The sequence below is a fragment of the Cyrtonyx montezumae genome, unplaced genomic scaffold (genome assembly GCF_038088225.1).
Source record: "Cyrtonyx montezumae isolate F1298 unplaced genomic scaffold, pur_monq_1.0 scaffold_10, whole genome shotgun sequence".
Lineage (NCBI taxonomy): Eukaryota > Metazoa > Chordata > Aves > Galliformes > Odontophoridae > Cyrtonyx > Cyrtonyx montezumae.
The window spans coordinates 14960754-14987324 of record NW_027071826.1 but is presented as its reverse complement, the minus strand read 5'-3'; the positions used below and the strand labels follow the sequence as shown (position 1 = coordinate 14987324).

General features: G+C 43.9%; 2 protein-coding genes across 3 annotated transcripts in view; both read right to left on the bottom strand.

Moving 5' to 3' along the window:
* The window catches only part of CCDC88C (coiled-coil domain containing 88C), an 83698-nt gene extending 66288 nt beyond the window's left edge, over nucleotides 1-17410 (bottom strand). For both annotated transcript variants that reach the window (XM_065750977.1, XM_065750987.1), the window contains exons 1-3: nucleotides 17307-17410; nucleotides 17120-17220; nucleotides 11040-11148 (exon numbers count right to left, since the gene is read on the bottom strand). In XM_065750977.1, coding sequence (XP_065607049.1) covers nucleotides 11040-11148; nucleotides 17120-17220; nucleotides 17307-17366 — 270 coding nt within the window. In that variant the 5' untranslated portion in view covers nucleotides 17367-17410. The remainder of the gene's footprint in view (nucleotides 1-11039; nucleotides 11149-17119; nucleotides 17221-17306) is intronic.
* A 6879-nt stretch (nucleotides 17411-24289) lies between these two features.
* PPP4R3A (protein phosphatase 4 regulatory subunit 3A) overlaps nucleotides 24290-26571 on the bottom strand; it is a 36312-nt gene continuing 34030 nt past the window's right edge. The window contains exon 15 of the mRNA XM_065751021.1: nucleotides 24290-25580. Coding sequence (XP_065607093.1) covers nucleotides 25467-25580 — 114 coding nt within the window. The 3' untranslated portion in view covers nucleotides 24290-25466. The remainder of the gene's footprint in view (nucleotides 25581-26571) is intronic.

Below are 26571 nucleotides of genomic sequence, written 5' to 3'. Positions count from 1 at the left end.
AGTGGATGATGGTTAAACTGAGAGCATTCAAACTGACAAAAAAACCCAAACCTCCCCCCTCTCATAAATATATGTTTAGTAAGACCTCAGCAAATACTTCAAGATCCAAATTCTACCTTTTTATGAACATGCCACTTCTTTAAGGCTTTAATATTCGCACCAAAGTATAAAAACCTTCTGCATCCTCCCCTTACTAGAAGTAAGCAGGAGGAGTGTCTTACACCAGCCTGCCAGATACCTACAGTACAAATTATGCTAAGCTATGAGGCTTTTAGTATCTGTGTGTGCAGGGAGGAGCAGCCTGGCTGAAGCAGCTGACCAAGACTGCTGTTCCGAACAGCCTTCCCTAGGGAAGAAAGTAAGAAAGTTTCTGTCACTTCGCATGGCCCTTTTCACTGCAGAAGTTTAAAGCTACTAAGTGCAAGACTACTCAAGGGGAGCATCCTTTTGTGCTGCAAAACAGCAGGACACCAGCACAGACAGCAAAAACCTCACCTGGTCTCCAGGCAGTGCAGGGGTAAACCCTTACTTGAGAACATGTTAGGACCTAGCTCGCTGCCCCAGCAAAGTGTCACTGCTCCTGCAGATGAGTTCCCTGCTGCCCTATGTCACACACCCTGATTTGGAAGTGTCGGGTACCCACCTCAGTGGCAGCATATCCAACAGCCTGGGAGAATCTTACAAGACAACAGCAGACTGAAGGCTTGCACTTAAAGCATCTGAAGTTTGAGAAGCTGTGTGCTTTGGGCAAGTCAGTCACGGTCATTGTCAATAAAGCAGGAATTTTTAAGTTAGTAGCCTGATATTTGTCACGTACTCCTAGCAAAGAAGAGAGCCTATCATAGACCTTTCACTTCTTTTCACTTCCAAAATGCATGAGAAGGGTTAAAAAAAAAGCGAAGATGAAGCAATTGGTTACAGAAGTATTTCTACTTGTTAATAAGCAAATGAAATGGAACTCTTAAGATTTTTTTCCCTTATAAATAGGTAGCAAAGCACACACCTGACCACAAAGGCTGTGTGCATCTCAGTTTGCATGTCACAGAAGCAGCTGCTTTTCATGTGGCCACGCCAGCTCAGCTCTCAGATGAGCATCTCTCTCACCAGTAGGCTGGGCAGAAGCCTATAAAGCCAAGACAGGATGGAACCTTCTGCAGGCATTCACATGGTTGCTGTAAACACTGCAAGTCTCCAAGTACTGATAAAGCGTGATGAAGCCCTTGACATGGGTAAAGGCTGCGATATACTGTCAAGGAGAAAAGCCAAAACAAAGTCATGATCTGGCAGCCAGCTCCGATTTCACAACGTTCAAGGATATGGTATCAAAGCAAAACCACCAAGACCCTGCCACGCAAGGCGCTGAGCATCTCAAATTGTACTGTCAGTACTACCTATAATCAGGTCTCACATCATGAAAAGGAAATGCAACTGAAGTGAACTGAAAAGGTTTAAAAAGTGAGGCCAAAGTGCTGCTGCATCTTATTGAGAAGTCTTCAACCAATAACGAATTATTTGAAATCTGAATCACTCAGTTGCATAGCATTTACACCCAGCAATTTATAAAGAGAAAGAACTAAGCAAAAAAAAAAAAGGGGGGGGGATGAAAATCACCTTCTCAAGTCGAGATGTTGGCTCAGGATACAAAGCAAACACGTACTGGAAGAAATGCAGTGCAGCTCACTCAAGCTTGAGAATTAAAACGGAGCACTCTGGTTTCATTTCTTCTGCATGACTGGAATCCAGGAGCCACAGTTAAGTGCCAGAGCACTGAAGTGTAAGCAAGGCTTCTAATAATGGCAGCTTTTGTGGTCCTCCTCTACCAGTTCCTTCCTTCTGCATGTACAACTATAAAGAGCAATCCACATGCTGTTCAGAGAAGCATTTGCTTCAAATCTTGAAAGACAGAAAGCAATACTGACACACAACTTTTTCAAATTAAAAAAAAGCCACAGGAGTGACTGTTCTTGTTTTTTCTCATCTTGAGAGAAAAATCACAGAATCACAGAATTGCAGGGGTTGGAAGTACTCAAGAAGTGAAATAAAGGCATGTAAAATACTGACTAATCTGTATCTGTAGAAATGGTCATTTTAACATACATAGCAACTCTGTATTTAGTATCAAAATTAAAGAAATTCACCTCTTCCCAGCACATACTGGCAAGCGTGTATCCTCCTTTGGGACTCCCACCACTCAGCTTTCCTGTTAATACAGCTGCTCCAAAACAAACCAGACATTGACCTCAGTACAACACTCCCCTTTTCCTGGAGCACACTGCACACCAAACAAACAGGTACTTCTGCATAGCAAATTGATGTTGGATTTCTTTCTACCTTTCCAGGGGATTTGTTATATATGGGATCACGTTAGGAAGTAAAAACAACTCTAAGGTGCCACAGAGAACAACTCTTGCTTCTAAACTTTACAGCAAATAAATTAGGCCTTCTTACAGTAAGATCTTTAACATGAAATCTTTTGCTATAAGACCACCACCTATGTAATCTATTTTTTTAAATATTGAATACCAAGATACTTTTTTAATACAAGACTTTTTTAATACAAGATTGCCCATAGTAGAGACCACAAGCCTTTTGCACTGTCCCCGCAGAGCAGACGCCTGTCACGTCTTCAGTCCCTTAACAAGCTCTAACAATGTCACTGGGTCTAAAAAAGAAAATAATAAACATCCATAGACTTTTAATAACGCTAACTATGAAAGAGGACAGACAGCAACAGCTCCACAGGGACCTTCAGTCTGCTGAGCAGGTTTTTATTTAGGCACTTTCAGTGGCCACGTGAGAACCCAGCAGAATCTAAAACCTCAACTCTCCTTCAGCTCTATCTCCTTCATCACATGAAATAGGAGAGGAGCCAGCTCTCACACAGCTTACACTCAAACAGCCCACCTAAAAAGCTGTTTAAAAAAAAAAGTGCACACAATCTGCTTTATCTGCACCTTAAAGAGTTCCCAAAGGACAGATTAAAAAAAAAAGAAAACAGCATAACATGCATATAGAAGTTGCATGCATGCATCAGTCAGTGACAGTATTTTGATTTCACTGCATTCATGACCAAGTATCTTCCTTCATTTGCACTGCCATAAAGGCTATGTCCTGAATAAAATACAAAAGGCACCCTTTGCTGAGGTTTGCCACCAGAGATGTAACAAGCAGGCTAAAGCAGCCTCCTGCAGCCAGTTCTGCTCCTGCCTGGGAGCCAGGCAGGCTCTCTGCAGGACAGATGCAGCCATTCCACACCTCCTTCACACTACATAACTCACAAATGCCAGAAATACAGGAGATCAGCATAAAGCTCCATCAGGCCTTTATGATGCAGCCCATGTTTTGTTTTCAAAGTAAATACAACTCTGCATTTGGATATGATGCTTCTTCAGCTTCAGAAATGAATGGAAGATCTCAATCACTCCTTCAAAGAGGCTGATAACCACTGCTTTAGAAGATATCCAAGCACCTGCCTCAGATTAAAACACTGTGGGAGTATTGGTTACAGGTCTAAAATAAATAAACAAAACCACTACCAAAAGCACTGTGTGGGAAGGTGAGTTTGTAGCAAGCCTTTCTAACAGCTACTGAACACAAAGCCCAGGCCTGCTGGACAAGATGCACAGTGACAACCTCTGCTCATCAGGGTTACAGACATCTCTGGAAACATCAGGAACAATCCTCCACCTTACCACGCCTTAGTCCTGACTCAGAACTGTACAAGAGCAAAACTGAAGTCAATCCAGTGCACTACATCTGAAACTGGAAGCCTTTACAAGAACTCAGTTCCCTCCTTGATAACACAAAATTGGACATTTTCCTGGAATTTAGGCAGAGCTTTAGCAAACAGTGCTGTATGGGACCAAATAACTACACCACCATGAAATTCTCACAGACTGCCTCTGCTCAGCTCTGCCTCTGTGCTTATGCCTCCACAGTGGTCAGTCCAATAACTGATAGGATTACCTTAACCTTCCTACAAACCTGCAAAGATGCATGGAAACCACAGAGAGCAGGACAAGAAGCAGCTTGTGCCAGTAGCTCACAGCTTCCTTTCCTGCCCAGCCTCTGCTAACACATTTACATTTTAGTCACACAGCCTTTGATTAACAGCAACACTCCAAAACCACCATGTGAACCCTGCCCCGCTGTTCTGACCACTGCACAAATACATTTTTATTTTAGGATTCTGCCCTTTTGGCTGGGCTTTATATATCTGCGCACTGTGAACTCACACCTCTGTAGCTTATTAGAGAAAACGAAGACAGAGCTGCACAGATAACATGCCAGCCTGTTCTGCCCTTTACCAAGTTCTAGTTCCAGGGAAATACAGGCCACAGATTGGCTGGCTGGTAGTTAGTCACCTGTTCCAGTTTCTTTCTCACTGAAGTGCTCGATAACAGGCCTACAGGATGGATGCTTTGTCCCTGGAGGTATTCAAGACCAGGCTGGATGGAGTCCTGGGCAACTTCATCTAATATCAAACCTAGAGGCTGGTGATGCCCACACCACAGCCTGTATATCTCACTGACTGGCACCCATCACCATGATAGTAGCACACCCTCACAGTGTTAACCTCACGCATAGCCTTCGTGCTTTGTGACCACACTGCTGCAGAACAGCACACCTAACCAAACATATTTTGGTCACTGCAGAACTAAGGAAGCCTCTTAACAGAAAGTTCTGAACAAATACATACAGAAAGCCACTCCACCTACAGCACATTCAAGCTAACAAATGAAATTCAGTGAGAGGAAAAGAAACAAGCAGAGAAGATAACAGCACACTCCAGGTCACATCAGTGACAGAACAGCATCTCCTGAGTAAGGCTCACTACTTCACTGAGACAGTGAGCATCTTAATACTGACTTGCCTGTCACACTAACTGTACACCTATTATAAAAAGAACCTCAGCAGTTGATTAATGTTGTTTCTACATGCAGCTGCCAAAATCAGACCACATAATCTGTACGATACATTTGGTAGGTACAACAGGACAATTCCTGATGCAGAAACAGGTCAAGAGTCTGTACAAACACAGCTCACACAACCACACAGCAAAGGGAGAGAACACACAAGTGCATGAGATCAGTCAAATTTGTGAATTAGAGTTTATCTGTAAAGCTTCTGATGTCTTGCTCTTAACACTGTGTTAATAATCTTGGAATTTAAAGCTCTAGATGATGAAAGGCTCCTCCCACCACTGCCAAGTTGCTAAATTCAGAGTTCCAGCAAGCAGGAATCAAAGAAAAGCAGCCACCCACGCAACACACATTGTATTCTGACACACCAAAAAGGCAATAAGAGAACTAAACTTATATTTTTGCTATCATCTAACTCAGTAGGCTACTGTGAATGAATTCTGCTCCTCAGAGAGAGAAATGCTTTCCTACTTCAGAAAACATACTTTTAAGTGTATTTCTAGCATTTTGGTGTTTACTTTGCTGAGAAGTGGATTCCTAGGCCACTAGAATTAGCAAGCCTAGCAGGGAAAGATTTTAACACACAGAAAAGGACATTCTACTTCCAGAACTTTATTTATAGCTCAAATACAGTTGCCAGTTCACCACTTGTGCCCAAATCTGGAGCATGAAGTTCAAATTCATGTCCACAGTCCAGCCAAGAGCTCCCAACCTGACTCAGTGCACCAACTACAGAAGCAGGCATTGTTTACACACCCAGAAGCCACTGGCGTTGCAAGACCCCAACTGAGCCACAGGGAGAAGCAGTTTTGGCCCCAGCCTGAAAACAGCAGTCTTTCTCCTGTGGAAAACCCAGTCTCAGCACTACTGCAGCCACAGTGCCAGAACACACAACAGCCAGCTCACAGGCTGCTAGCTCCTTTTAGTTCATCTGCACAACGACACAGTTGGTAAGTAGTCCTGCTGCTTGTACTTGTTCTAGGTCAACATGGAACAGACAAGTGAGAGCAGACTGAGAAACATGCCTTGAAAAGCAAGGCATCCTTCTTCACCATAACCTGGGCTGAGCTATGTGAGTTTAGGTAGGGCAAGTAGGAACTGAGGTGATATAAAAGTCCTTAAAAGTTCAGTTAATAGCTCCATCATTACTCCTCCACACCCTAATTTTAATAAAAATGCCAAGGAATGGGATTTTTTTATTGTAACTGCACAAACCACATAGTCATAACTCATTTTAGAGCTCTCATAAATATATATATTTTTAAAGGGCAACAGATTTCCATCTGCTTTAGAAACATGAGGCAATTTGCAAAGTATTCAGTGGCCACAGCTGCAGAACTGCAGGCAGCACAGCTTCAACCTCACCTCTTCCTACAGCACTGCTCACCCACATACTCCCAACATGGCCACAGCAGCTATGCTGGGACTAGTCAACGGACTAGTCAACATTCTTAATCCTCTCCAACAACCTCAAAATTTTACATAAGCTGTAGGAAATTTTGCTTGAGAGTGCAGTACATACAGCTGGAATGGTTACTGGTGTTTTTGAAGAGTAAGAAATGAGCTGACAAAAAACCAAACTTTTCCATTTAGTTTTTTGGGGGTTGCTTTTCCTTCTTTTAAAACAAGCTCGTATCAAAGCAATCACTAGTTCCTTAAACTTCTGAATTCATCAACTGACAGCAGCAGAGCGCAAGGCCACCGTGAGCTTCCTCCACCAGCCTGCCCTTAGCCCCTCCCAAATCCCTAAGTCTTGAGTGTGCTGTCCAAGCACTGCAGAAATTTGGGCAGCTCCTCACATATGGACATTCCAAGGGCCCACATCTACAGGACTTACATACTCCGCAGCATGGCAAAGCTATGTTTTCTATCTTTCCCCCTCCACTGATGGAAGCAATCACAGTTTGTTGTAGCTTATGCTTTAAAAACAAACAAGCCCTATCAGCACACACTGCCAGAAACAGGAACTGTCGCAGGCCACTGTGAAGACAGCTGCCACAGCTGGGATTAATCACCACTCTGAAAAGAACCAGAAGGTGCCAGAGCAATTAAGGGCCATAACAACACACTGGGAACCTTATGAACCCGGGTCAAGCATGTTTATTCCTGTGAAGTCAAACATTGTTAGGTCTTCCAATACTTGCACCTGAACTGTTCTCAAGCCAGTTTAATTGACCTGATCCTTTGTAAAGCTCACAACAGAAACGCTCTCTTGAGAGAAGAGTGCTCAGGAATAGCAAAATAAACTCGCCTGTTACGCTGGGCACGCAGACTGACATTACCAACTGTGCCAACGTGACAAGGCAGCAGACAACAGCTTGAGGTCAGTCAGACCCACAAACACTGGTTAGCTGCAGTACACGGGGAAGATTTCACTTTTGGACAAGGATGGACAATATCCACCTCAGTGAGAAGTGGACGAGCGTTCCTTGCCCAGTATGTTCCATCCTCTACCATCAACATCCCTTCAATCAACATCCTCATTGCACCACTGCAGCAAGGCAGTGGCTGATTCTCACTGTACCAAGCCACGTCATACAAAACCATTCTGAATTTCAGTTTAAAGGCAGACAAGTATATGAATTCAGTCTGAACAAGACGAGACATTGTGTCATACAATGAGCAACAAATGAATTCTGCCTCGCTCAGCGCTTTGCTAAGGTACAGCACCAACTCCAGAAGTTTTACGACCCACCATTTCTCCAGTAGACAGGGGCTGAAACAGTTATTAAATACAGCTAATGACAGATTCCTTTGGATGCTCAAGAAATCCCACAGCAAAATGAGTCATTTGCCTTGTTTCCGAAGCAGAGGCTCTCACCCCAGTAACAGACCTGCAGAGGCGCAACTGCTCAGACAGCATGGAATGCAGAGATGTCTGCCCACTACCAGAAGTAATCACTCTTACATGCCCAATTACTTACATAATAAATAATATACATGTACATATAATAAAATGACCATAGCAACCAAAGTTGTCCCCCGTTTTAAGAGCCTTTCACAGTTTTATTCATAGCCATCTGCAATCAGGTTTTGTGAAGGTGAAAGTTGAGAAGGTAGCACTTTGAGAAGTTGTTAGTAAGTTCAGTTAGCAAAATCCATGCCATATCCTTGATGGTTCCTGCATAACACACAGAGGGCCATTATTCCATCATACTTACTAACATTCCTCTATAAAGCACAAGGAGACTTGCCCTATCAAATTCAAAAACTAAGCTATAACCTTGACTGGGGCCCATCCAGTGAAAGGGAACTTAAAAGTATCAAGGCCAGTGCTGTACTTTCAGAGCTTTTGTTTCCCTTGAGGAAGCAGCAGATTCATGTTACTATTGTTTGTCAGGAACTTTCCCCTTCCCACTGCCAGCCTGCAACCAAAATCCAGTCTGAGTGTTCAATCATTAAGACACTACCCTCATTTCAACTTAACCCATCCTATTGGTACCACTGCAAGCAACACCTACGACTTCAAGCTATTAAAAAACAAATGCGAATCAACATAAATATTAGCAACTGGCCTAGCAATACTTATATGATGGATGTTCCAAAAGTAACGCCTGCTATTTTATTACACCAGCCCACAACATCAAAGGCAGACTGTGGTACTATGGCAGCAGAGGCTGAACCTTCCCACCAATATTCCATTACATGTTGCTGTGTAAGGCAGGGCAGCAGAAGGGCAGTGTGACAGAACGGCATCTGACATCAAAGCGTGGATGAAGTAAAAGTGTGTCACTGAATTTCTACCAGCATAAAAAACAGCGTCCATTGATATTATGGACACCAAGCAGTGGATGGTACATTTTGGCACCAGCAGCATGAAAGACAAGCCACATTCCAGACAGCCATGCAGATTTATTTATTTATTTATTTTACAAGCATAGCACACAGGCTCTTGTTCGTTGCTGGAAAAAATGCAGAGCTCATGGTGATGACTACGTTGAAAAATAGCACCTTGTAACTGAGAACTTGCTCTATTAAATAGTGTTACTCTGCTATTCCTATCTGTTGTGGTTTCCATGGCAATAAATAGGAGGCATTATTCACCTATGTACATTCCAAACCATCCCCATTAAAAAGTTCAATTGCATGTTAAGGTCTAGGCAAAATGAACTAGTTATCTCAGACTGTACAACAAAAAAAACACTCCAAATATCTAACATGAGTACATGTATAATGCTATACTCCACCCTTAGTTACAGCACAGACAGCCTTAACTCATCCCATGCAGTGAAAGGCTGCACTGCATCACAACAAAAGGAAATTCGGATTAACACTCAGATCTTGCATCTCTCCTGAAGATACAATCGTGACAAGGACAAATAAGTTTCTTGTATAATGCTGTCATCAAACAAAAAAGATATGATATGCTGCAATCACACATTTCCAGGACCAAATGCAAAGAATGATCAATTCTCATGACTACTCTTGGCATGCACTATATACATAGTCTTCTAGCAGCAAGATTCTTTGTTTTTGATTTCTGGACTACACCAAGAACATCATTCCTGTGCCTCCTGAGAGCTCTTACTAATGCTTTCAATTAAAAATTGTATCTTTGATGTATTCAGTGGTTCCTAGCTTTATTGGATTATGATTACACAGCTCAACAGCTAGGTCAACAAGCCATCAAAGAACACAGCACATGATTCTGAATCACTTTTCCCTCCGAATATGTTTTCTCTTTGTATACTTCTAAAAGAGGTTAGATTATCAAGACAAGCAACTCGCTTGAAGAAAAAGCTTTATTTTCAACACCTAAAGAACCAGACTAGTCCTTTACATTGTCTTTAATACAGTCCTTTTTCCTCATAGATTCTGTATACACACTTTCACTGTTCAGTGGATAACCAAGAAACTAAAATACTTCGGCCTCCAATTATGACCAAACGGAATTTCCCCCTTACAAATCACAAGTCTTAGGAATTACATCACATCATATCAGCTTCTCCCGTTCTCAACCACAAAGAGACATGTCAGCTGTTTTCAGAAACACATGATGTCCTCCTACACTTCAAACATAAAGTTACACCCTCCATTTTCCTAATGCAGCTTCAACTTGCTTAGGGAAGCCTGAAGTCATATGGATGACTCCTCCACGCAAATCCAGAGCAAAGAAATGGTGGCATTAAACTCGGAACAGAGCAGGCAGCTCTGGAAGACAATGGCAGCAAAAGGCACTAGTATTATAGTGCAGTTAAGTTATAACTTAGTACTAAACTGCACTTAAGTGTTATAACTTCTCTGTATTTCAAGAGAAAGACAACACAACCTCTCTCCTATATGTACAAAAAAGTGACGCAACCAAGATTAAGATGTTCACAGTTCAGTTTTGTCCATTATACACCTGAGACCAGAGAATTTCTGTAGTTTTTAGTGTTTCCAGACTGGTTTATGCTATGTATCATTCAAATTTGGTAAAAAAAAACCAAAAATATGTAAAAAAGGAAACAGCAGGACAGTTACTTCTCTCAGCAAGCCTAAATATACACAACAGCGTGCATACTGAAAACCTATTTAGAGTAACTGAATTCACTCCAATGGCTTTTCAGCAGAACCCAACATGTAGTTAACTCTGCAAAAGCATTCAGCTGTCACTGCCTTAGTAGAGGGACACTGACGGTCAGTTCAAGGATGTCACCTGAGAAGAGTACTATCTGTGAGAAGCCGCAGTCATTTCTGCATTTAAGTCTGTTAGAGCAGAAGGTGGCCAGATCTAACAACTGGCTTAACAGCTAAAAACAGGTACACTGTGTTGGAAGCCTGTCTTCAATACAGGTTCATCTTCCCTAGTTCATGTTATACAAACCTGTGATTTTATTTTCTAGCAAACATAGTATTTCATAAGCAGTTTTGGGGGCAGCCCCTTTAAGAGAAAATTGTTTTAAGCAAGCTTCACATCCAAAAGCATTACTCCAACATCATAAATTTCCCCCCCAAACACACAAAGAGCAGAAAAGATACTTCTATCTCTTAAGGAAAGCATGGTTGGAAGTACTTTTACACTCATACCATTTCCTCTACATTTCCGGTAGCATTTCTTTTTGAGCTACTAGCTCCTTCCTTAACTGAATCAGTAGAGTAATCACCACAGATCAACAAGCAAAGAGCAAATCTTACCTGATAGTAGGTCTTAATGTTTCTGACTAAGATGGTCAGGTTTTGAACCCGAAGATAGACATCATTATTTACATGCTTGTTGACACGTTGGTTGGTTGGCCGAGGGTCTCTACGAACAGAGGAAAAAGAAAGTGAATTGTTTCCTTGGAGACAGAACTTAACATCTCAATAATGCATAAGTATCTGTCATTAAATTAACTGACAATGATGTGTGTACATCATTTCATGATACAATAAGCTTTGCACTTATGTGTAACTGAGAGATCTTGTTGCATGCCACCTACACTAGGTTAACCCACACAGCAATTGTAGGCAGTTTCCCTCCTTATTTTTATTCCCCTGAGGCACAGAGCATATTTAGTTTGTGCAAATTAGACCAAAGGAGTCTTTGTTAATATGGGTTTCACCTTACTCAAACAAAGGCAAGCCTAGAGAAAACTACTACACATTGACTTTAGGACTTCAAGACTAGAAAAGAATGTTAACACTTGATTACTGTGCAAAGTGCAAACAACTCAGATTTGTTATACACACCGAGGAAGCAAAGGGAAAGGGGAGCACTGAACATTTACTGCATCCAACTACCAGATGTAGTCAATAATCCCTTCCTCTCATATACCCAGCGCATCATACTTTAAGCTCAGTACAGTTAGAGCTGTTAAGACATCATATTTTAATGAAACATTAAGGCAAGTGGGCATACATTTTATGACAGAGGGAAAAATCTTTGTGGAAAGGTCAGGGAAAGAAGTCTAAAGCTTTCGTGTGATTTTAAGGAAATCAAATTGAGCACAAAAGCTGCTAACAATATGAAAGTGTACCTTCAGATTCTGATCTTGGTAAGAAAACCTAAAAACCTTTATCTACCAAAGTCGTGGATCAAAGCCTAGCATTTCCCTCATAATAAAAGCTCTTATCAGCAAACTGGTCTGCAATTGCTACACCTGCCTCCAGGGGCCCTGCTTGGGACACCAATTAAGCCATTCACAGCTCTTCCAGGGCCAAATATTGAACTCCAGTGTTGACTAGGAAGTAAGAGAAAAACAGGTCCAATATTTATTTTTAAAATTTATCTGACGAAGTTTGCATAAGTATGTTTTAAACAATCTTCTCAAAGCACACCTACAGACACAGAAAGAAGACTGCCTTGGCAGCAGAGAAGCCCAGCACTGTGGTGCCAGGGTTCAAACAAACTGATGCAGCAACAACCCAGATTGCCAGTGCAAACCCATCAGGACTCTCCCTAGTCCTTACACCAGCAAAGTTTTTCAGGTAGTGATTAGCACTGTGACTCGTTATGAGGAACAAAGGAGCAATCCTATCAAGCTTTTGGAGTAAAAGCTATATTAAGGATTTCCACAGTTTCTGCTGTTCAGCACCGGAAGCGTGAACAACTTCCTTTCACAGACAGAACAAGGTGGAAGCCACACACATTGTTTGCCAATAATAGGCCTTCAGCAACACAGCAAGCAGTGGAAATGTAAATGGCTTGTATTCAGATTACTCTGCCTCCAGCACTCTGCATCAACATCTGCTCAGTTTTACCCTGAAAGAAGCTAGATGCTTAGCCTTTTTAGGCAAACTAGAAACCTAAAGGGGGGTGAAGCTTTCAGTACAGAGTAGCTGGCCAAGCTGAAGTTCTCCAATCCCACATGCAAGCTCTTGCTGTCACTGCAGCCCGGCAGTGATGTAGGTCTACAGCCAGGAAGAGAGCTTCAGCTGTTTGGCAGCAGCTGCTATACTAAACAACGGGAAAAACAAACAAAAAAAAATAACACTGCTACGATTTTTTTCACACATTAAACTGTTCAAAAAAAGGAAGTCCCACAGTTTCACACAAACCCAACCTCATACACATCAGAGGTAGCATGAAGTCATTAATTCTGAGTCCCCTTTCTCCAACAGTTCCCACAACTCGGCACCCCCTTATGGATTGCTTTCTCTTCCCCAGAAGCCTCCTTAGCCCTGAAACTCGTTCCTCCTAACTAAAACGCTGCTCCACCTTCCATATCCCCCGGTCTTCCTTCCGCTCCTCAGATGCTGTGCAAAGTCAGACTTCCGCTTGGCCACCCAACCAGCCCCCAAACACCAGCAGCACCACTGAAAGAAAAATAACTGGCTAAAAGTCACACAGTAAGGGGTAAATTCTGAGCTGAAAAAAGCTTCTACCTTAAAAAACACAGAGTTGTTGGCACTGCACTCTGTGTGCTAAAGCACCTGTTTGGTTGGTGACATTTCCGTAAGTGAGTTTTACTGACAGGAACTTTTCCAGGATTACACTGAAAATGAAAGTGGGTTACTTCTTAAAACCAGTAACCAGATAAAGGAAAAGAATCAGTGCCTGAATGTATCTGCAAAATCCCCGACAGCAACCTAAGCAACTTGTGTTTCTCTGTTTGGTTGCTGTTTCTCCAGTGGCAACATTTGTTTTTCCCCTTACACACAAAGAGAAGCACAGTCTGCCTGCTCCTTAAACACCACGTAGTCCTAGTATCAAAGACACTCTATATAGGAGAGAGGCAGCAGGACTGAGATGTGCCTTCCACAGACAAGTGAAAAAACACACCAAGCTACCAGGAGGCCTCACTGCACACACAAGCACTGTTAGTCCCCCAGTTTGCATGCCCTCTACAAGCTTTTTACAGAGGTGAAGAGGAAACCAAGGGCAGGGAATCAGAAGACAAATCATGAGCTCAGGGAGCATGGAGCCCTCAGGAGCTCTACCTGAACATTCACCCCCTTAAGCCATCAATTAATGAAATCAAAACAATGAAACAAGGGAAAAGAATCATTTTGCCTCTGAAATTCAAACGGACAATCCTATTTGAGCAATTCTGGACAAACAATCCAGACAAATAAGGGAGAAGCCCTCAAAGCAGGCCCAAGGCCCATTAACATCAGAACAGATCAGCAGCCCAGGCTCACCCAGCATCCATGGCCTTGACAGCACATGCACCTGGGCAGGCACAGAGTGCACTAGCCTTGGGTTAACCCAGCTCTCCCAACATCCAGCTTCCCCCTCTTACTTACAGAGGGATGAATCCGCTGGATGGGTTTTACATTATCTGAAGTAGCAGTAGGAAGTGCACTTTGAAGTGGGATTTTGTTAAATGGATGTGTGTCACTAGCCTCCCACTCTGCATGCTCCTTGCTGCAAACCACAGCTGCAGCACAGCAGTTGGGCTGTTCTCATCACGTGGTCCAAATTTAAGATGTCAGACTGGCAGTACCATACTCTAGGGCAGCTGCTGAAATTGAAAAATCTGTCACTGTGAACTTATAGGCTTTAACACAAATGATTTAATCAGATGTACTCCTGACACACATCTCTGCTTCCTGAATGCTTTAGCAGAAAAGCACAGTCAGAAGGATTAGGAACAATGAGAGCACTGCTGTGCCTGCACGTATGAACTCCTGCATCATTTCCCAGATAAAGCTTCCCACAGGAGATTGAACAGTGTAAATATTTGCTTACACTCCCGATGTCACCCCACAACTGCAGCATAACAGTGAGAGCAGTCTATGCTGAGCCATGTGCCTCTGTCATAGCAGAGAGCAACGCACAACAGTCTAAAAAAATCTTAGATCTGTCCACAGACAAGTTCATTTACTTGACACTCATCTGTCTGCCAGAAACAGAGCAGCTCAGGACACAACAGTTGCACTCTGAAGATTAACACAAGCATTTTCAATACAGAATATCAATTCACTATTGCAGATGTGCAATGTCAATGTGTCCTCCGTGCATGAGCAGGTTGGGGTATACACAGGAAAAGGAAACCACTCAAAAATAACACAAAAATAACCTTAAAAAAAAGTCTTTAAGATAAAAGTGGAAAAACAAATGCAGTTGTTGTGTCTCTTCTGATGGATGTATCTGCTGAAACACCACAACAGAAGTCTCCCATTTCTCTGGTGACACGTCCATCTTGCTGATACAAAACCTAACATTGAGGAATTGGGATTTTTGCCTGTTTTGAGTTGTCAGAGAGCATCTGGACAAAACCCAATCTACTACAACAGAAACCAGAATGCTAGAAGCAGTGCAGCTCACTGGGCACCTCACAAAGCTGCAGCCTTCCTTTCACTCAGCAGTCTCACCTCAACAGGTCTATCTGGATTTCTGCAGAGACACCAGACTTTCCAGTCACACACTAAACTTCCAACACTGCTTGGCTGCAGGATGGAAGCATTTTAGTTTTCATAAAGAAATTACAAATAATCCTGCTTTTAAGAACCTTCATCAAAAGAAATCTGTTGCTCTGGAGCAAAGTGCTGCTCTACACTGGTGCCTGAGTCACACACATCTGTGTAACTCGTGCTCTAATAAGTAGGCAAACAGAGAATTAAATCTAAAGAACTAAAAAGTGAACTAACAAGACGACAGCTACCCACAACAGGAACCCCTCTATTTTTTGCTACTGCCCTGTGCACGTGTGCTTTCAGGCAAGGGTTACTCACAGCACACCAAATTCTATCAGATGTCACCAAAGGCTCTCATTAATAACATTTCATCAGGAAGAAATCACAGTCCAAGCACTGAAATCATCCTTAAGGCTTAAAGCTTGCAGAACTGATGAGAACAGGCATTTCTAAAATGCATTTTTTTCTATTTTGAAAGCTTTGAGGCAGAAACACCCCTTGAAAGGCTCTCTCAGTTTACAGAGAAGCAGTAACTGCTATTTCTAAAGGTTAGGTCTGAAAAAGCGGATGCCACAGACGGCACTTCACTTGGTCAGGATAAGTAAATACAGTTGTGATCCTTCCTCAGTCGAACAGCTCCAGGCTCTGGGTACAAATGTCTTTAGTTTCAAGCTCCCTTAGCCATCGCTAGAAATGCTGCCAAGGCCGCATAAAAAGGGTGAATTATTGTGAATAAAGGGATAGTTCTCTACTCCATGCTGCTTGGGCTTCCCCCAGGAACACTGCCTGCAACACTGCTGGCAGAGACGGTTACTGGAAAAAAAACTTATTTTCCTGACTGCTTAAGGCAAGTAAACATGGCAGGGCATTTCTCATCAACATGTAACATCCAACAAAAGGCCAAACGGTGTCACTGAGTGCTGCCAGACTATACACGTGAATTCCTTATTTCTGTGGGATCTTACTGTTCTCTCTCCCTGTCCCCAGAACATTAAGCTGCCCCACAGACCTGAACAGTTTTACCTCTCCTTACATATATTTCAATGGCCTATTACAAAATACTTAAGCGCCTTTATTGTGTATGTCAACTGATAAAGTACTTCTCAAATATATCATTCACTTAAGAATGCTACAGTCATTCAATCGCCACATAATTGCAGCCTATTTAGTAACCAGGACTGGGAGTGGCTGAGCATTAAGTTTGCTTTCATTGTTTTGAAATAATTAATTCTTTCACGCGTTAGTTAAATCTGCAGCCAACTCACAATTGCTCCTCGAGAGTTTGGGTGGTTTTCTCCATGCCAAACACAACAGTCACAGAACAAAATCATATTCCCCACATTTTGGAGAAGGTACAAGCCTGGATGTGAACGTTCACACTCCGGGCTCTAATGCGCAGACAGCTCTCTTTTAGAAGTGTAATTATTCTTTAGAAAATGCTATTTCCAACATTTTCTCTTTGCAAGTAACACTGTACTCTGTTTTATGCCGCTACTGCACTAACCTGAAAAATGGGGGGGGGAGAAGCCCAGGTTACCTCGGCAGCCAGAGCAGCAGGGATAACACTGCTGCCAGCTGGGGCAGGAGGGTCCTCAGACTGCTGGGGGTTGTTTGTTTCTTTTTCTCGATTTCTTTTCAAAAGATAACTGCTTTTAAACACAGCAGCGTAAATTCCCACAAGCATCTGAGCTCAGCCCAGCTTTAAGCCACCAGCGGTTGCACTTTGTACAAAAGTGTTGTACAAAAGCAGCTAGGATCTGCCTGCAGCAGATGAACAACAAGAAAGGATGTGGTTTAAAAATACCTAAGTTTTAGCAGCAATTTAGCCCAACGCTATAAGTCGTGGCTCTGGACCGGTTCCCCTTTGTGCCCAGCAGCGAGGCAGGGGCCGCTCGCAGCCCGCACGGACCCCCCGCCCCCGGAGCCACCTCACTCACATCTGCAGCATGATCCTGTTGAGCAGCACGCCGTCCGCCAGCTCCATGTACATGCCGAGCTTGTCCTCGCCGCCGCCCCCCAGCGCTCCGAAGGTTTTCACCTGCCGGGGAACGAAGGGCGGAGGCGCGTTGGAGCGGCCCCGCTGGAGCAACACCAAACCCCCCTCCCCAGCACCGCGGGACTCACCCAGGTCACCAGGGGGCTCTGCAGGAAGAGCTCCAGCAGCTCGGAGATGGTCACGTCCATGTCGCCGTGACAAGGCGGGCGGGGCGGCTCACTCTGCAGACAAAGGCGCCGAGCCCATGGCCCCGCTGCCCGGCAGCGGCCGCCTACAGCGGCGACCCCGCGCTGCCCATCGGCCCGAGGGGGCGGAGCGGGGCCGCTCCGGAACGCACGCGGTGCAGCGGCACCGCCCGCCTCAGCGCTGCCCGCTCCGAGCGCCGCGCTACCTGTGGCGGGGCGCGCCCTCGCGCCGGCAATTAGAGCCGAGCCGCTGCCGCGCCGTGACGGGCGGCGTCCGCGGCCAATGGGCGCCCCCGAGCTGACAGCGCGGACCAATGGGACGGCCGCGAGGGCGGGAGGGGGCGAGGCGGCGCGGGGCCTCAGCCGCTGCCGCCCCGGTCCCGGTCCCGGCGCGCTCGTGGCGCCGCGCCCCCGCTGTGCACCTGCGCGGTTCGGGGCTCAAAGCGCCGTGCGGCCCCGGCCCCGCCCGGCCCCGCCCCAGGGCGGGGACGCGCTGTGCACGCACCGCTTGTGGTGGTAGCTGGAAAAAGCCCCGGCAACGTGATGTGCTCCTGTGGCCGTAGCAGACCTACTCTTTCTGCTTCTTAACTGCGCTTGGCTTTACGCATCCCCAGGATTAATCTGTTGCTCGCACACGCGGGCTCTCTGTGTGTATCAGCACGGCGTGCTGCCCTCTGCCCGTCTCCGGTTTAACCGCGCTAAGCCCGCGCCGTGCCACGTGCTCGCGGAGGGCCGTGTGCACCGCGGTGTCACGCTGCGCTGAGCACGGCCGTGGCTTGTCCCTCTTGAGACCTCAACCTGCCGTTGAGGAACTTGGGTACGCACAGTTTAACTAAGCTCGCATTGTGCTGAGCGGATCCATCAGCCCCAGCCCTCGTGGCTCTGGAGGTCACCTCCACCCCATCTGTGTACGCACAGGAGGAACATCCATTATTTCTCCGTGCCCCGGCTACACGGGCACTGTAATTGAACTCCGGCATCCCTGTGATCTCTTGTCTTGAGAACATATTTCATTACATAAATAGTAAGGCTGCCTCTGCGCTGCTAACAGCAGAGGACGGACGGTCCCATTGGCAGACGTGGCCCCGCGGAGCCAAACTTCGGGGCCGGGTCCCCGCGGCCCGGCTCGGCCTGACCGCCCGGCGCGGCTCCGGCCCCCCCCCCGCCGGCCGCCGCGGGCACTGCAGGCGCGGCCTCCGCTCCGAAGGGCGCATCGCCTCGCAGCGCTCGGCTCTCGGGCCCCGGAGGGAGCGCTGGGTTCGGGCCCCCGAGGTGGCTGCTAACGCCGGGGTTGGGCGCCCGCAGCCATCGCCTAGCGCCCCGGCGGCCGCCAACGAAGCCGCGCTCAGCGGGAGCGAAGGACGGCGGGGGTACGGGGCGGGAGCCGCAGCCGTGGAGAGCGGCAGAGGGCTGCTTTCTTCTCCCGCTCCTGGGCCTGTGGTTAAGCAGCGTTGTTGTGAATCAAACAGGCCCCTGTGTTTGTCCAGCAGCGTGTCGGCAAGCAGGCGGCTGGCGGACGCCAACAGGAAGGGAAGGGGGTTCCTGCTTCCAAAATGCTGTCATCGGCATTTGGTAGGGAAACTTAGAGGAACGTGAATGAAAATAAACACAAACAAAACTGCGCGTAACCAAAACAAAACTACGAGAGCTGCTCCTAAAGTAATGCCTCCAAGAGCTGTTCCTCCTGTTCTGTTACATTTGCCCACGACATCAGAGGCAGACGGCAGTGGCATGGTGTGGAGGCTGAACCTTCCCACCAATATTCTGTTCCATTTTGTTGCTGTGCAACAGATGGCAGCAGAGGGGCACTCCGACAAGCACGACCAATATTTCACGGCAGCTTTGTTAAGCAGGCAGGCCGGCCTGCCTCCCATGCAAGGAATACTCTACGGAGGAAAGGTTAGCAAAGCCCAAGGATGGGTCATAAGTTCATAAGTTCATAAGGTTGGAAAGGACCTATAAGATCATCTAGTCCAACCATCCTCCTATCACTATCTCTACCCAACTACTAAATTAAGTCCTTTAGCACCTCATCTAAACGCTTCTTGAACAGCGCTAGGGATGGTGCCTCAACCACCTCCCTAGGCAGGCCATTCCAGTGCCTGACCACTCTTTCAGAAAAGAAATGCTTCCTGAGGTCTAATCTAAATCTTCCCTGGCGCAACTTGTGGCCATTCCCTCTCGTCCTGTCATTACTTATCAGGGAGAAGAGGCCTACCCCCTCCTCACCACAACCCCCCTTCAGGAAGTGGTAGAGTGCAATAAGGTCTCCTCTGAGCCTCCTCTTCTCCAGACTAAACAATCCCAGCTCCCTCAGCCGCTCCTCATAAGACTTGTGCTCCAGACCCCTCACCAGTTTTGTTGCCCTTCTCTGAACACGCTCCAGGGCCTCAATGTCCTTCTTGTAGTGAGGGGCCCAAAGCTGAACACAGTACTCGAGGTGCGGCCGTACCAGAGCTGAGTACAGGGGGATGATCACCTCCCTGCTCCTGCTGGCTACACTATTTCTAATACAGGCCAGGATGCTGTTGGCCTTCTTAGCCACCTGAGCACACTGCCGGCTCATGTTGAGCCGAGCATCAACCAACACCCCCAGGTCCTTTTCCTCTCTACATTCTTCAAGCCATTCTGCCCCAAGCCTATAGCATTGCATGGGGTTATTGTGGCCAAAGTGCAGGACCCGGCACTTGGTCTTATTGAACCTCATCCCATTAGGTCGAAGACAGCAGGGCTGGGTGCATCTGAGATCCTACAAGGAGAGCTGTGTCTTGGGACAGGGAACAACGTTGGGAAATTTCATGCAAACAAAGCCCTTTCTTACTACAGAATTAACAAGAATTAGATACTGTGTAATCAAGTAAACATATTAAAAGACGAGTTCAGCTCCTAGAGGCTGAAGTCTGGCAACTTACTCTGCAAGGAGGAAGCCTGATTTTTGGATGTCCAAATAGAGAGTCCATTCAATTCAGCAAACTGACCAAAAGCTCTGCTAGCTGAACCATGAGGGCTGTGGTCATTCTCACCTTGCAGTGTAGAACATCTGTACTGGAAACATTTTTAAGTTCCCCCCACATGTTTTCTGTTGTTAGCAGAGACTTCTGGGGATCAGTTCATTAGGAGCTGCTTACAATTACCCCCACGTGTCCTGAACAGAGATGAAATACCACACATCCCTGATCATAGCTTCCTTCAGGGATCCTTATTGGCATCAACAACATACCTAACGAGTTCCTGACTTTATCACAAGGTGGAAGACTGTCCTGAACCCTCCGATGTAACAGCACCAACCTCCCACTGCAACACTACCAGACGGCCTCTCAGCACCAGCAGGTTTAAAATAAGCCTTGCTAAGGTATGCATAAATTAAAACCAGATTTCTAGAACTTCAGCCAATAAAATATACGCCTGAAATGTAAGAGAAGGGACTAGGCTCACCTTACAACTCGTGAGCATAACAGAAGGGCTCCAGGATGCACATACTTCCAGAAGCAACGCTAGCAGAGATGAACTCACCGCTGAGTGCTTCTGAGCCCTTGTAGGTGGGCAGCCCGGATACGTTTTCATACACATCATTAAAGTTGCTTACAGAGTACCAAAATCCATGTTGTTCGGCCCAAATCACCCCAAGTCTGTCTGTAAAGAGATTCTGTTTGTGAGCATAATTTCACCTTCATGCTAAATAATTTCTGAACCCAAATTATGGAGCTGTTTGCATTGAGCCATTTCAGAAAAATCCTTTGAGAGATCGGCACCTTCCACCTCTGGGAGATGTCACAGTACACAGTGACACTTCTGGCAAAGCTCTGAAATCACTGCATATCAGCAGATACTGCAGTCACTTCCCAGTAGCACTCAACATGCTTTCTTTTTTGTTTGTTTGTTTTTATAATATCCACTGGATTGTATTATGTTCCTCATGAACACTCTTGGCATACAGCAGATTAAATGTTCCCTCTCCTCTGTCTTTTTCTCAGCAAAAAAACTGGGTTTCATTTCACCTTTGAACAATTTTACTGATTTCAATTTATATATTAGAAGAAAGAATTTATGCTCCAATTAATGACTACAAATAGAGAAATCTCAAATCATGACACAAAGTTGCCAGGCGGCCAGCCACCTGCAAGAACATGGCAAGTTACATCTTCCTCGCATGACTAACTGACCTTACGCTCTGGTTTTGGTTAAATAAGGCACCACAAAAAGCAGCTTTCAAGTTTTGCTGCTCCTATAGCACATCCATGTGCCCTGCCTCCTGCCTGCTCTGAAGCATAACCTCAATTTCTTCTGAATTCCGGAAAGAGAAAGCAGCAAGAACAGATGCAGAACATAAATGTGGACAACTTACCTTTAAAAACTTCATCTGCTGGTAACTTCCTTGCTCTGTTTTACTTTCACGCTGTGTGTGAGTCAAAGCAGAAAGCCATCTGTCCTCCTGCCTTCACATCTGACTTGGGTCTCAATATCCTCAAGCCAGTAGACCTGTGGTACTACTCGAGCATAGACAACACTTCTCCAGGATGCCTCTGCAGCTGTGAAACGGTTGATAAGGGTAGGGCTGAATGTCTGTGGTTGCTTTACTGATGTTGAGAAACATAATTTAGCAAGGCAACCTAAGTAACTTCTGTTGAGTGGAAGGGAATCTAAATCCATAGAAGAACTGCAGGAGCAGTATAACTCATCAGCCAATTCTCCAAGTTTCTGAAATGTGTGGAGTTGCAGAAACACAGGCAGCAATTATCTGAACAGTTTAACCCTTGGTCATGTTAAAAGGACTGTACCAACCTGACACTTAATTCCACAAGAACATGACCTCTCTACGTGGGCAGTGGGAGACAAGCAGGCTGATATACCAGGTGGGTGTGTTACAGACAGGTATGTTTTATAGGCAACTTACTGTGAGAAATTCCAACTTTCAGATCTTTCCACCCTTACGATATAGGAGATCTGTTTTCTGGCATCAGGCACCGTTACCTGAGAACAGCTACTCTCTGTACAGTAGAAGAAAATCTGGAAATCTCAGAATTACTTCCATTAGTGTAGAGGTATGCTTCATTGAGGTCCAGGTACTCTGTGTTTGGAGTTCGTGAGAGAAACTTCTGCAACCTCAAGGGAAGTATCTGGTACAGCAAACTTAGAGGAAGAAGCTGAAACAGAATATCTCCGTGGCTCAGCATAACTCAATCTGATCACCATCAGGAAAAAAATAAAGAAGAACCTAATTGGAGCAGCATCTACCCCAGGAACACAATAAGCCACATCCACAAGCAGTGAACTCTGCTAGAAGTTGTTCAAGAGGTCTTGGTGAGCAGTTCTATCCACAGATGTTTCTGCTTGAGAACTGAGTGAGCTGGAAAGCCTTGTGGTCAGTAAACAGTCATTCATTTACACGAGTGTAGGGAGATGGCCTTCAAGTTCAAGATGCTGAGAACATCTTCAGTGTAAACCCCAGTAAACCTAGGCTCAAAGCTGGGAAGTGTACATGAGAGTAACTGGCACCAAGTCTCAGCCACAGAAGGGACACTGCTCTGTTCACCCTAGGACAGCTAAGGAAGGAATGTAGGAGTACAGGGGGAGCTGTTGCCAACCATATCTGTCAGGAAGTGACATGCAAACTATCTTCACAAACACACCTGAGAAAGTCTCCGGGTTCAAGTACTGTGTCACATACAATGTAAACGTAAATGTGTATATGCTTGAACTTATTCATCACTTTATCATTCAGGGACACACAAACACACTCCCTCTGTATTAAGTACATGTAAGTTTCTAGTTACCTTACAAAAGATATATGTTCTTAACTATTTCATACAATTCTTGAGTAGCTGTTGAATATACTATTATTCCTTCCTCTCCATCTCATTCGTGTTCAAAGTACCTAATGATTTATCCTGCAAAATAAATGTGAAATACTCTGTATTATCCTGTAAACCATACTGTAGTTACAGTTAAAATACAATTAAGATGATATAGCCACGTTTAATACAACATACACAAGGCTCTCTTGGAATGTAGGCAAATGGTATTAAGAATAAAAAGCACTGACTGAGAAGGGAGAAGGGGAGGGAGAGAGTTCTAGAATGAAACCTTGTTTCTCAACATCATTTTTCATGCCTTCCTAACTCATACCCACTTTTTAATGTCCACTTTTTAATTGCTTCTTCCAATCCCATTATTTGTTTTCTGAAATACCTCCAGATTTTCATAAATAAAAAAGTGAAAGTCACTGAGCAAGAGCATACCCACTGCTGCCCCCAACTCACCTACTTCCTGACTACTTACTACTTCCATGAGTACATCACGTAAGAGTAGACACGTCCTGTCAGCAAGCACTAGGAAACTGGAAGACAGCCGACTGTCCAACTGCAAGTTAGGCAGCATTAATAGATACACAGCTATATGTGTTACCAGTACTTCAGAGCTTCAGGAAGAGCTCAGAAATACTTATATTATTCTTTTGACTCTTACTTCTATCAGTACTTGAAACATTAATGCCTGTAACATCCTGATTTTTGCAACACTGGTGCTTTGAGTGTTGGAAAGGAAATTAGTGCTTGAAAGTATACATATATACATATATGAGTATATATATATATACATATATATATGAGAAGGGCTCTCTTGTTTGCAGGGGATCTGAATAAGCTCTTACTCATGGAAGCACTGCCATCCAATCTAAGCCATCTGTAAAAACAGTAAGGAAGCACAAACACTTAGCTTCAGTTACTAATTAATACTGTTAAGATTTTGGAAAAAAGGGGAAAAAATGTAGTCGTCGAGTTAGATCCGAAGTTTAATTGCTGTATTTTAATTATTATAATAAAGTTCTAAAGATGGTATCCTTGTAAAGCATTTATTTTGCAACCATCTTCGATTCTCTAAAACTTGTATTCCAAAGGGAGTCAGAAGATTTAAAAACAAAAACAAAAAAACACTAATGCCATTTTCCTTCAGCTTTAATTCTTCTTCTTTTTTATTTTTGTTAAGTCAAATGAGTCAATAAATTGGTATTCCTAAATCATCTATCTTCCATTTTGATGAGTTAGTCTACCATCATTGTTAAGAAATTTCAAAGACTCTTTGGAATACTAATTTCATATTTATAGGTAACTATTTTTTCACTCCATCCTATTTTCCCTGAATTTTTTTGCAAGACAGTTGCTGATGTAAAATTTAATATAAAATATTTAGTCACAAAATAGTATTGCTTTTATGCACACTGTGGTAAGATTAAGGAATTTTTTTTTCCAATATAAACTATACCATCTTCCATAAAATCCTAAACATATTAAGAACTGTGATGCAGAACAGAATTACACAGGGTGAAACAGGTACCAGCACAACAGTGAGATTATATTACATCAAAAAATTTTAATGGTCCCAAATATATACTCAACAACTAAGCATACACTCAGGGGGTCAAAAAAATTATGACACAAAAGTGACCACATCTAGAATTCCACTCAATCTTTAATCAAGAAGGGACAAACAAATCCCCCACCTCCAAAAAAAAAAAAAAAAAAAATCTGCAGTTTAAAGGGCAAAGGGAACAGATTTAAAAAAAAAAAAAAAAAAAAGAGGAAACTTTATATTCAGCCCTCCCCCATAGAGGTTTTTAAAACCTGTTGTAGCTTGACTAAAATGTTCAGAATGTATGATTTCAAAGGCAGGTCTCTTTTATACAAAGAAACTGCTGGCATTCTTAACTAGTGAAGAATTATGGCAAAAACCACCTTTTCTTCAGAAGTCTCATGTATGGTCCAAGAAAGCATATTCTGATTGTAGCAACTGACCAGCCAATCCAGAGTTCCACTAACAAAACTCCTGCCCTGTTGGCTTTTTTGTTTTTGTTTTCCATTTCCTTCCCTGAGAAAAGGGCAACAAGTGGTCCAAGCTGGAGAGCTCAAAGGCGTAAGTCTTTCCCCTACACGAAGTATTTCCCCTTCTTCTGCTCCTTTCAATTGGCACTTGATTGGCAGAAATCCATTTGTATAGGTTGATCTGTGTTATACACAGTAATTCACAAAAGATTGCTGCTTTGTTGTGGGTTGTTTTCTATGGAAAAAATATCCTTCCCCAAATGGTAATGTTCTTCAGCAGTTGCCATTATGATGACTCAAGCTTTGCTTTCTTTGACAAAGGTAAAGTTTCCTCCTTATCCTCATCTTCATCATCCTCTTCATCATCATCAGGATAATCTACGAGCCCAACGAGGCCTCCCTACAAAGACAGACACAACTACCTTAATTAAGAAAATATTTTGCACTTCATGTTTCTATCAGAAAATGATTTTTGCACAACACATTGCCCTAAGAACACTGATTCATGATGTTTCGGGTAGAATCAAGCACAACAAAACGTACAAATGGAAATTATATTATCTGAAAAATATTTAAATGAATAAATCCAAACGAGGGTTTTAAATATGGACAGAGATATAACAGAAAGAAAATCCAAAAAATTACGTAATTTTGCTAAACATACGCTGCAGTTCAGCCTGTGAAAGTGCAAATTTCTTCCACCAAGCACAGCTGATTGCAGCAACAAGCAGACTGGAAGCACTTCAGAAATAAATACAGAACATCCTTCAGTGTGAATTTCCAATTTGGTTACTTTTGTAGCACAGTCTGGGTTCACAAAAGCTAGTTTAAGTGTCTGTATTTTAACTGCTGTATGTTGCGATTTCTGAAGCCTAACATGGACTTGACTACGAGGACAATACACAGATGATGTGCATTTAAAACAGAAAATTTCAGCCAACTGTCTGTACCAAATTGCACGTGCTCAATTGTGCATCTATTAAACTGCTCACATTTTGTGCCACCACGTGTAGCTAACACTGAATATACAACGCATAAAGTAAGAGGATCAAATAATTACTGAAAAACTTAATTTCAATGTTTGTAGTTTGTGAATGCAGTACCTTTATGAGCGATGCATGTTACACTGAAAAAAAAAGAATTACTGTTTGAATTTATTACTGTTTTTTCCAGTGCACCGCATGTTCAGTGTGACCTGAACATTTTTTGTTCTACCACCATTGAAAATTTGAAGCTAATACTGTATGCATATGTTCCATGTTAAAGACTTCATCCCATATTTAAGGAATTATACCATCTGAGAGACATGGTATAAAAATTACGTGAGTGTTTGGGCATAAATAAAGCTTATACTTTTTAATTTTTAGATATACTAGATCTCAAAAATGCTG